Source organism: Chiloscyllium plagiosum, chromosome 35 (genome assembly GCF_004010195.1).
Source record: "Chiloscyllium plagiosum isolate BGI_BamShark_2017 chromosome 35, ASM401019v2, whole genome shotgun sequence".
Classification (NCBI taxonomy): domain Eukaryota; kingdom Metazoa; phylum Chordata; class Chondrichthyes; order Orectolobiformes; family Hemiscylliidae; genus Chiloscyllium; species Chiloscyllium plagiosum.
The window spans coordinates 8,769,369-8,781,669 of NC_057744.1; the positions used below are offsets into that span (position 1 = coordinate 8,769,369).

At 41.0% G+C, this 12,301-nt stretch overlaps 1 protein-coding gene across 1 annotated transcript in view; it reads left to right on the forward strand.

The window, feature by feature from the left end:
• The window catches only part of LOC122540627 (NF-kappa-B inhibitor delta-like), a 123,932-nt gene that overhangs the window by 50,363 nt on the left and 61,268 nt on the right, over positions 1 to 12,301 (forward strand). The window contains exon 2 of the mRNA XM_043676599.1: positions 1,757 to 1,878. Coding sequence (XP_043532534.1) covers positions 1,757 to 1,878 — 122 coding nt within the window. The remainder of the gene's footprint in view (positions 1 to 1,756; positions 1,879 to 12,301) is intronic.

Here is a 12,301-nt window from a genome sequence, read left to right on the forward strand (position 1 = left end):
GGATGCACAGATTGAAGATCTACCCCCAAGGGATCTTGAAGCCTCTGGAACATGCTCCAATTTTCAAAGTGGGAATGCGGATGTCTGCTGGAAGTTGGGATAACCCTCTTGCCTCCAGTGAAACAGATTTGATTTGCTTTGTTAATTTTCTTGATGAACTTGTCAACAGGTTAGTCAGAGCAAGAATGTAATTTTCAATCAGTGACTGTGAACATAAATGCACAGCAGCTCAGAACTTCAAGTTTTTATTTGTAAAATGAAAGATCTAAGGATCTGGGGGACCGCGCACTGGATCATGCACATTACCCATCGTTTGACCATTTGTTCACTGCTGTACGCAGTGAAACTGCTTCTTTTCCATCCCAAACAGCACATTAAAATTTAAACGTAGTGGTGTCACATGGTTTGGCACCTGGAAATTATCCCGGTGTCAGTTTTCTGATCCTGAACTGATAAGTCAAATCCCAGAAGTCAATAGTGTGTGATTGTCTTTTTATGTTGGTTTTTCTATACTTGTCTCATTAAAATAGTATTTTCTTCAAGGAGTGAATTACTAAGCTAATAGGTTCAATATTGCATGAAAACAGAGAATGCTGAAGGAACTCAACAGGTCTGGCAGCATTTGTAGACAGAGAAAGAGTTAACATCTCAAGTCTAGAATAACCCTTATTTGGAATTGAAGGGAGCTAGGAAATGATGGTTTTGATCAGAGGAGGAGGAGGAGCGAGTGGAAGAGATTGGGAGGTTGTCCAGAGTAAAAGACAATGGCAGTGCTCATAGTGGTAGAGAAATAGATGAAGATTGGTGTCAAGAGCAGAAAATACATCAGCTCTGCTGACAGCAAACTCACACTGTGAAGTTGTTGAACTCAAAGTTGAGTCATGAAGACTGCAAAACGCTAAATGGAAATTGAAGAACTGTTCTTCCAACATGTGTTGGGTTTCACTGGAAGTCTGCAGCCAGCCTCAGACTGAACTTTGATGCAGCACTGAGGTCAAATAATGCTGCACAATAAATGGTATATTAATTACTTCATAGTCATAGAGTCATAGAGATGTACAGCACGGAAACAGACTCTTCGGTCCCACCCATCCATGCCGACCAGATATCCCAACCCAATCTAGTCCCACCTGCCAGCACCAGGGAAAACAACCCCAGCCTGTTCAGCCTCTCCCTATAGCTCAAATCCTCCAACCCTGGCAACATCCTTGTAAATCTTTTCTGAACCTTTTCATGTTTCACAGCATCTTTCCAATAGGAAGGAGACCAGAATTGCACGCAATATTCCAACAGTGGCCTAACCAATGTCCTGTACAACTGCAACATGACCTCCCTACTCCTGTACTCAATACTCTGACCAGTAAAGGAAAGCATACCAAACGCCTTCTTCACTATCCTACCGACCTGCGACTCCACTTTCAAGGAGTTATGAACTTGCACTCCAAGGTCTGTTTGTTCAGCAGCACTCCCTAGGACCTTACCATTAAGTGTATAAGTCCTGCTAAGATTTACTTTCCCAAAATGCAGCTCCTCGCATTTATGTGAATATTGAGTGATAGCACAGGTGCATTAAGCAGCTGGTTGCGATTTTTTAAATTTTTTAACTTATTCCAACTTTCTTAGTTGTTAAAAGTTTTATTCTTTGTTATTTTCAACCATCCAAAGATGTGTTGCAAATCTTTAGGTATTGCATGGGGTTTATCAGCATTATATTTGACATCGTTTCACTCCAGGTTTATTTCTCCTGCTTTTCCAGCCTCCTCTGACCAATCACAGCAGCGACCTTATTTAGGTGTTCGTGTGAAAGATCCTGTAAAGGAACTCCTTAAAAGGAAACGCAAAAACATTGAGAACACTAACACAACCACAAATAGCACAGTAAGTATCATTTGTATTTATGAGTTTTGCAAACTGCATTCAAAGTTGACGTTTTAAATACCTATTAATCAACATTGTTCAACAGATATTGTTTGCCGCCTTTTTCAATGTTGTTCCATTGGCTGCTGAATGACACTCACATAGTGGTTTGCCAATGCCACTTTTGAGTTATGCAATGAGGAGGATAACTATATATTGTCCTGCAAGTAATTATTAAAATCCACTCTGTGTTCACCTCAAAGCCATTAATCTGTTTCAGAAATCCAACTAGCTGAATGTTGCAGATGGAGTACAAATGTTCTCTGCTTTCTCAATACCATGTGGTTTGGAATTGCTGATGAACGCAGGGATATGTATTCATTTCAATTTATTTTAGTCTTACTGAAAAAGACAGATTTTGCCAAAGCTTTCCATCTTGCACGCATCAGAGTACTAATCCATTGGAGAAAAAAATCATGAGGAGAGTGCTGATCAGTTGACATGCGCACCCTGATTAGTAGATGTGTTGCCATGGAGAATTGACTAATTCATGACTATTAACAGTTAATTGCCAGGTTTTAAACAATTTAAGCCAGGCAGGTTAATCCTGATTGGTCAAACTTGCATGTACTGGAAGCAATATGCATCAGTACACAGGATCTTGTTCTTTGCAGAGAGAGAGAGAACATGTACACACGCTACAGCTGTGTCAACTCAGCAGAATACATGATGGTCATTCACTGGTTGGTTCTTCAGGGAAATGTCCTAACCAGTCAGAGCCACAGATTAATCTGTTATCCTGAAGGGCTGCAAAACTCACAGAAGGTCATTGGCACAATCACCTCATAAAATAGAAATAAAAAGAACACGGAGCCTTTCATAAACCCATTTTGCACTTTTCATCCAATTTAAATGTTGACAGTTTTGACATTGTTGTGATGCGCAATTCCTTCACAAAATGTATTTATCTTCTGTATGTCATTTTTTAAAACTTGCACAGTTGTCAGATTAGCTGTTGTAAAACCAAAGCTGCTCAAAAATCTCTGAAGGAACTAAAAGTTTAAAAGTTAATTTGACCGTTTGGAAATGAGTGTTTTTGTTATTACGGGCAATATCAATTCAGTCAATGACTTGGTTAGGTGCTTTGATGTGTTTTACTCTTTCCTGAAACATTTTGAAAATTCTGTCATATTTTACCAGTTTCATTATTAAGTCATATATAACCATCTAACAGAAGTACAAAATTTTTACCTTTGGAAGTTTGTTCTGCACATGACCTGTATCTAGAAAAATCACTTGAGGATCCCAACTGGATTATTGTAATGTACTTGGCTTAGGTCTCAAAACATCACTGTGTTCACCCTTGTTGAATTCAGCTGTTGGCGAACCATTTCCTTTCAATTTCTCAGATTACAAAAAGGATCACTTCCACTTACAGAGTATCAAAACTCACCATTGTGCGCCTGCACAATATCTGGGATGCACAGTTTGGTCACACACATAGTTAAGGGTTGCAACCTTCCAGAATTACAAATTAATCTCCTAGACACCCCAGGAGGAAACCAAAAGGGCATTAAGAAAATAGTGTATTTTAATATTTCTTCTTTATTACAAAAACAATGGAGATGGAGAAAGAGTTTGTTTGATTAACAGTTAAGAATCATACAATCAGATGAAACTTGTTCACTTTACAATTACCATGGGAAGGCTGCTGGACACTGTTGGATAGCTCTTGGAGAGACCATGGAAGATGAGGCATTAGAAATCAAGCGATCAAGTAAGGACCACCAGGAATATATCTGTCCAGAGGTGACAACCACAAAATTTGTGAAAAATAGTAAAGCTCTCCAATGTTCTTAAATATCACAATCTATATTTTGTACATAGGTTTTGATGTGGACATTTTAGTTCCCTTTGAAATGTAACTATCCTTGCTTGGCACATGGACATGCCTAACAAAACAGAAAAAAAAGTAATTGGAGCATTTAGTCCATTTGAATTTTTTCCAGGGGCCTAGTTATCTGATGACAGATTGCTATCTGTCTTGCCACAGACAAAGTGCCAAGCTAGTAGCAAGCCAGTGGGTGTGCCAGTTCTCAGGAACTGGAAGAATTATTGATGTTTTTCTTATCAACCTATGCACAAGGACCTGAACTCAGGCCTCCTGGCTCAGAATTAGGAACACTACCACTGTGCTACAAGACCCCCACTACTGGGTGAATTGTTTTTCTTTTCTTCTCCTGTAGTCATTGATACAAGGTGAATATAGTCAGACCAACCTTTTTTCCATCCATCTTCCCTGTTCCTGGGGTAAGTAAATTCCTGCACATAAACTGAACCGAATGGATGTGCAGCTGATGGAGAGTAAATCTCACTCACTGATTTCCCAGATCTGTTTAAAACTTGCAACACCCCTGCATGCAAATATAATAGGAAAGAAAATTGCAATTGTAAAACACTTCTCACAATCTCATAATGTCCCAAAGCACTTTACAGCCAAACACTTTGGAAATGTAAAACTGAAGTCAGCAGAATTCCACTCTCTCTTTAGAGAGCAGTGATTTATGATGAGTCTAAACTGACAATCACCATGTCTCAGGCAAGGGGGAACATAGAGCCTTCCATTGTAATCTCAGCCAGTATGGGAATTGAACATATGCTATTGGTATCATATGCATTGCAAACCAACTATTCAGCCAACTTAGCTACCAATCCCCTTGGACGTGTACTCACTATGAACATTCATGTAGCCAGTCTTTGAGGGATCAAATGCTAGAGCTAAATCCTTATACACTTAACAGGCTTTTACTTATTGGGACAGGCATTGCAAATCATGCACCTCCAATGCCTTTTTCAGTTGACTCCTTTACATTTGAGCACAGGAAATCTTCAATTGATGCCCACAACCAGAAATCAGTTAGCACCCCTTGATACACAATAATCGTCATTGTTACAATGTCAGAAATAAGAAAAAGGATAAGCACACAGCAATGTCACAGGAACAGAAATATGATAATGGCCAAATCATCTACTTTATTAATAGTGATCAAGCAATAAAAATTGACAAGGACACCAAGGAGTCTTCTGCTGTTCTTCCTTGAAATAGTTCTGGTGGACGTTTTGCATCCACCTGAGGAGGTAAATGAGATCTTATTCGAACATCTCAGTTGACAAATGACATCCTTGATAGTGCAGTGCACTCCCAGTACAGCAGTGCAGTGTCAGCCTTGATTTTTCTGCTCCAGTCTCTACATTATGATTTGAACTCAAGCCGACAACCTTCAAACTCTGTCTGTGTAAGCTCACAGAACTGGCATTACTTAGTCTGACCACAATTTTCAGAGGTCACTAATGTCTGGCAAATTGAGTAATCTTGGTACATAATAAAACAAAGAACTGCAGATGCTGAAGATCTGAAAGCATAAAATCGAAAATTGTTGCAGAAACTCAGTGGGTGTGAAGAGAAAATCGAGTTAACGTTTCAAATCCATTGAGCAATCTTCAGTTCTGAAGAAAGGTCACTGGACTCAAAACGTTAACACAGTAATTTTGGTATTGTTTCAATTCTGTTTCATTTCTCAAGCAGTTTAAGAAAAAAACGCTTTATCAGCTATTTTTCAAACACAACAGTGAATTTTCAGTAAGGCCACTAGATGGAGCATCATGCTCTCCTGAAATATTCCCCATCAAGAAGGAATAAAGGCTTCTCACATTGTGCTCCATTGGCAAATTCCCAATGGGCAAAGAAGAGTGGCCTAGGAAGACTTTTACATACCAGGCTTACTGATTGCAAAGCAGCTTTAGCTAAAGTTTGTGGTCAGCTCTCCTACAATCATAGCTTAATACAGAGCAGGGAGTCCAATCAGCACGATCGTGCAGATGCTAGCTATAAAGTTAACCCACTTTTTTCTAGCTGGAAAAGAGAATGGAAAACACCACTTTCATGCTAGAATTAAAGACTAAATAATAATAAAGATAAAAATCCTTCCTATAATTTAAGAATTGATTTCATTTTTGTGGGGCAGTTGAAGGCTGTTGCAATGAAGATTGAATAAGTAAATGATTCTGCTCCAGTGCATTTGCAGTATCTGTAGATAGTGACATTTACTGAACCATCATAACCACATTGGCTGCATGCAGCACCAATTCTAGACTTTCCAGTGTTACTGACGATACGCATAATGTAACCCAAAAAACCAGAAATTAGTTTCAACTTAATTAAGTTACAATGTGGGTGTTTACAATCACCTTTGATGTCATGTTTAATCTTAATATCTACGCAAATCAACATGTATTTATATTTAATAGCCAAATCATTAATTTTTTTAATAATACAAACAAATGATCAAGGAGAAATAGAAACAGTTTGAAACAGAAGCATTCAGAAAGGCAGTTTGTAATCAGTGGTTCTTGAGATATAGTCATAGTTGTGGTGTCACATGGCACAAACCAGTAGCTTTGCTGATGTGAAAGCAAATAAATTCTGCACCCTAACATTTTTACAACTGTATAGGAACAAAGCTAGGCCATCTAACCCTTAAAACACAGCTTGCCTTTCAATTAGATCATTGCTGATTTGTATTTTGAATCTATCTGTCTCTTTGTCATTGTTCCCTAATAATCTTATCTAATGAAAATCTATCAGCCTCATCTTCAAAGTTTCAATTGACCTCTCACCTTAATTGCTACTTTGTAGAAAGGTTTACAGCTTTCCACTGTCCAATGTGGTAAAAAGTGTGTCTCAATATTCCCCTCAAAGTCTGAGCTCCAATTTTAACCTATGTGTCTTGTTCAGTATTGTACTGAAGAGAATAATTTTCCTACAATCTCTTTTAATTCTCTTAAAGACCACAATTAGTTCATGCCTTAATCTTCTATGCATAAGGGAAGTCAAGCCTAGGCTGTGCAACCTATTACACCATCAGTCTTCATAGACCATTGAATCCCTATAGTGTGGAAGGTTCTATTGGCCATTCAGGCCATCGAGTCCACACTTACCCTCTGAAGAGCATCCCACCTAAACCCATCCCTCTGCCCTATGCCCATAACCCTGTACTTCCCATGCCTAACCCACCTACCTCTGGACACTGTGGGCATATTAGCATGGTCAATCCACCTAACCTGCACAACTTTGGGGGGAAACCAGAGCACCAGAGAAAATCCACTCAGACGCAGAGAGAATGTGCAAACTTCACACAGATAGTCACCTGAGGCTAGAATTGAACGCAGGTCCCTCTCACTGTAAGGCAGCAGTGCTAACCACTGAGCATCCCCAACAGGTCCCTTGGTCCCATTCTGAACCACAAACCTCAGTGCAACAAGTCATATCTGTTTGCAATTGTGTAAGAGCTTCCTCCTGCCTAACTTATGTTATTCTTCGAGGGACCTGTACAAGAAGGATGGATTGCACTTAAATTGGAAGGGGACTAATATACTGGCAGGGAGATTTGCTCGAGCTGCTCGGGAGGATTTAAACCAGTAAGGTGGGTGGGTGGGATCCAGGGAAATAGTGAGGAAAGAGATCAATCTGAGACTAGTACAGTTGAGAGCAGAAGCGAGTCAAACAGTCAGGGCAGGCAAGGACAAGATAGGACTAATTAAACTGCATTTATTTCAATACAAGGGGCCTAATAGGAAAGGCAGATGAACTCAGGGCATGGTTAGGAACATGGGACTAGGATATCATAGCAATTACAGAAACATGGCTCAGGGATGGGCAGGACTGGCAGCTTAATGTTCCAGGATACAAATGCTACAGGAAGGATAGAAAGGGAGGCAAGAGAGGAGGGGGTGTGACGTTTTTGATAAGGGATAGCATTACAGCTGTGCTGAGGGAAGATATTCCCAAGAAAATTTTCTGATTCAGTGTGTGGATGTACTTACTAGAGAAGGTGCAAAGCTTGACCAACCACTGGGAAATAAGGCAGAGCAGGTGACTGAGATGTCAGTGGGGGAGCACTTTGGGACCAGCGACCATAATTCTATTTATTTTAAAATACTGATGGAAAAACATAGACCAGATCTAAAAGCTGAAGCTCTAAATTGGAGAAAGGCCAATTTTGACGGTATTAGGCAAGAACTTTCAAAAGCTGATGGGAGCAGATGTTCGCAGGTAAAGGGACGGTTGGAAAATGGGAAGCCTTCAGGAATGAGATAACGAGAATCCAGAGAAAGCATATTCCTGTTAGGGTGAAAGGAAAGGCTGGTAGGTATAGGAAATGCTGGATGACTAAGGAAATTGAGGGTTTGGTTAAGAAAAAGAAGGAAGCATACTTCAGGTATAGACAGGATAGATCGAGTGAATCCTTAGAAGAGTATAAAGGCAGTAGGAGTATACTTGAGGGAAATCAGGAGGGCAAAAAGGGGGCATGAGATAGCTTTGGAAAATAGAATTAAGGAGAATCCAAAGGGATTTTACAAATACATTAAGAGCAAAAGGTTAACTAGGGAGACAATAGGGCCCCTCAAAGATCAGCAAGGCAGCCTTTGTGTGGAGCCACAGAAAATGGGGGAGATACCAAACAAGTATTTTGCATCAGTATGTGGAAAAGGACATGGAAGATATAGAATGCAGGAAAGTAGATGGTGACATCTTGAAAAATGTCCAGATTACAGAGGAGGAAGTTCTGGATGTCGTGAAACGGTTAAAGGTGGATAAATCCCCAGGACCTGATCAGGTGTACCCGAGAACTCTGTGGGAAGCTAAGGGAAGTGATTGCTGGGCCTCTTGCTGAGATATTTGTATCATCGATGAGGTGAGGTGCTGGAAGACTGGAGGTTGGCTAACGTGGTGCCATTGTTTAAGAAGGGTGCTAAGGACACGCCAGGGAACTATAGACTAGTGAGCCTGACGTCGGTGGTGGGCAAGTTGTTGGAGGGAATCCTGAGGAACAGGATGTACATGTATTTGGAAAGGCAAGGACTGAATAGGGATAGTCAACATGGCTTTATGTGCGGGAAATCATGTCTCACAAACTTGATTGAGTTTTTTGAAGAAGTAACAAAGAGGATTGATGAGGGCAGAGTGGTTGATGTGATCTATATGGACTTCAGTAAGGCGTTTGACAAGGTTCCCCATGGGAGACTGGTTCGCAAGGTTAGGTCTCATGGAATACACTGAGAACTAGCCATTTGGATACAGAACTGGCTCAAAGGTAGAAGACAGAGAGTGGTGCTGGAGGGTTGTTTTTCAGACTGGAGGCCTTTGACCAGTGGAGTGCCACAAGGATCGGTGCTGGGTCCTCTACTTTTCGTCATTTATATAAATGATTTGGATGTGAGCATAAGAGATCTTAAACACTTAATGATAAGGTCCTAGGGAGTGTTGCTGAACAAAGAGACCTTGATGTGCAGGTTCATAGCTCCTTAAAAGTGAAGTCACAGGTAGATAGGATAGTGAGGAAGGCGTTTGGTATGCTTTCCTTTATTGGTCACAGCATTGAGTACAGGGGTTGGGAGGTCATGTTGTGGCTGTACAGGACATTGATTAGGCCACTGTTGGAATATTGCGTGCAATTCTCGTCTCCTTCCTATTGGAAAGATGCTGTGAAACTTGAAAGGGTTCAGAAAAGATTTACAAGGATGTTGCCAGGGTTGGAGGATTTGAGCTATAGGGAGAGGCTGAACAGGCTGGGGTTGTTTTCCCTGGAGCGTCGGAAGCTGAGGGGTGATCTTATAGAGGTTTACAAAATGATGAGGGGCATGGATAGGGTAAATAGGCAAAGTCTTTTCCCTGGGATTGGGGAGTCCAGAACTAGAGGGCATAGGTTTAGGGTAAGAGGTGAAAGATATAAAAGGGACCTAAGAGGCAACTTTTTCACACAGAGGGTGGTGTGTGTATGGAATGAGCTGCCAGAGGAAGTGGTGGAGGTACAATTGCAACATTTAAGAGGCATTTGGATGGTATATGAATAGGAAGGGTTTGGAGGGATGTGGGCCAGGTGCTGGCAGGTGGGACTAGATTGGGTTGGGATATCTGGTCAGCATGGATGGGTTGGACTGAAGGATCTGTTCCCATGCTGTACATCTCTATGACTCTATGGTGAAAAGTACACAGTAAGTGGCAGGACCTTCAGGAGCATTGATATGCGAGGATTTTTGTAGTGGTAGTCCATAGCTCCTTGACAGTGGTAACACAAGTGGTTAAGATCGTCAAAAAGGCATATGGCATGCTTGCATTCATCAGTCAGGGCATTGAATATAAAAATTGCCAAGTCAGGTTGGAACTCTATAAGATTTTAGTCAGTTGATACTGTAAGAATATTGTGGACATTTCTGGTCGCCACATTATTGGAAGGATCTGAAGGTTTTGCAGAGGCTGCAAAAGGGATTCACCAGGAGTTTGCCTCAATTGGCGTGTATTAGCTATAAGGAGAAGTTGGACAAACTTGGATTGTTTTCGCGAGAACATCAGAGCTGAGGGGCGACGTGATTGGAGAATATAAAATTGTGAGAAGCATGGATGGTGGTTGATGGAGTCTTTCTCGCAGGGCAGAAATGTCAATTACATGGGGAGCATGGTGAGAGGCCGAAAGTTTAAAGGAGATGTGCGAGGCAAGGTTTTTATGCAGATGATGGTAGGTCCTTGGAAGGTGCTAGCAGAAAAGGCATAGAAGCTGAACACAAAAGCAACATTTAAGAGGCATTTGGACAGATTCATGAAGAGGCAGAGAATAGAGAGGATATGGACCATGTGCAGGCAGGTGGTATTAGTTTAGAATGGCATCACGGTCAGCACAAACATGGTGTGCTGAAGGGCCTGTTCCTGCGCTGAAATGTTTAATAGTCTATGTTCTATAATGAAAAAGAAAATTCTGAAGGGGAGCATCTCGAGAGAGCAGCAGCAATTAAAGGGATGTCTGGGCTGACTACAAAATCCACAGCACAAAGCTCTGAGCAACAATAAAAGAGCTGCTTCATCTGACATGCATCCAAAAACATAATGAGTTGGAAAGGATCAGATTAGTCCATTATGTCTGCCCCATGATTGCTGGTGCATCACTACTGTACATTTCCCTCGAACAACATAGCTTGCCCAGCTTATACCTTCCTGCAGAGAGTCAGTCCTGATGTAATGAGATATTTCCGTTCTTGTGCATTCTTGCATTATAAGAAAATCGCCCAATAGCCATGCCATTTAAACTAATAGAGCCAGAATTGCGTTATAATCAATATAGGTAAGGAAAGTTTTTGTTCTACAGAAAACGGTCTAAACTCTTCAATCGAATTAAAGCCAATTTGCATTGAAGAAACATGTGTTACAGCAGAACCAAATGCTCCAGGAAAATCCAAGAATAATCCAGGGCCAATGTCGGAGAGAAAAACAATCTGGAAAATTCATCTTCCATGCCTCCCCATCAGAAATCACTTGCGACATGTGTTTGTTCCCTGTTGATCTTTGCCTCTTATCTATGAAGTGATCTCTGTCCCAATCAGAGACAGGTTCAATTCCATCTTGAAGGTAAAGTGTCCCTGTAATGCAGAGACCAATGTATTCGAAAGGAAGAATGCCCAACATGCAGTCTAACCAAAGATCCATGTCATCAGGTCTCCCGAGTTTTTCAAACTGGAATAGTTTGTCAATGGGTTCCAGCCTGCATACTCAGAATGGTAGATGCTTGGAACGCTCTTCCACAAACAGCAGTGGAAGCAGGATCAGTTGTTAATTTTAAATCTGGGATGGATAGATTTTTGTTAAGCAAAGGTATGAAGAGATATGGACCAAAGGCAGCTATGTGGAGTTGAGCCACAGATCATCCATGATCTCATTCAATGGTCTGGAAGCAGACTATTTAGCCCATCAAGTTCACACTGACCCTCCAAAGAGTACCTAACCCAGACCCACTCTATCCCTGCATTTCCCATGGCTAATCCACCAAACCTGCACATCTTTGGATTGTGGGAGGAAACCAGAGCACCCGGAGAAAACCCACCTAGAATTGAGTAGAATGTAACTCCATGCAGACAGTCGCCTGAGGTGGAATCGAACCCAGGTCCCTAGTGCTATGAGGCAGCAGTGCTAACCTCTGAGCCACCGTGTTAAGCCAACTCATTGCCAATGAGTTTTTCAATGACTGATAAAGTTACAGACCTGAAGTATCAACTCTGTTTTTCTCTCTCCGCAGTCACTGCTGGGATAAATGGAATTATTTGTTTTTATTTCAGGTTTCCAGACATGCAGTATTTTGAATTTATGAAAGAATTGACATTTGGAGAGTGTCAATCAGTCATAAGTTTCACTGCCATTGAACTTAATCCCTTGTTTTAATTTATTATTTTTAAAGCTGTTCTAAATTTAAACACTATGCTGAATAGTCTGGAGAGAAGAGAAATTCCCTCCCGAAGGGCATTGTGAGTCTAGCTACAACAACATGGCTTGCACCAGTTCAAAAAGGCAGCTCACCATCACCTTCTTATGATCAACTAGGAATAAGCAATAAATGCC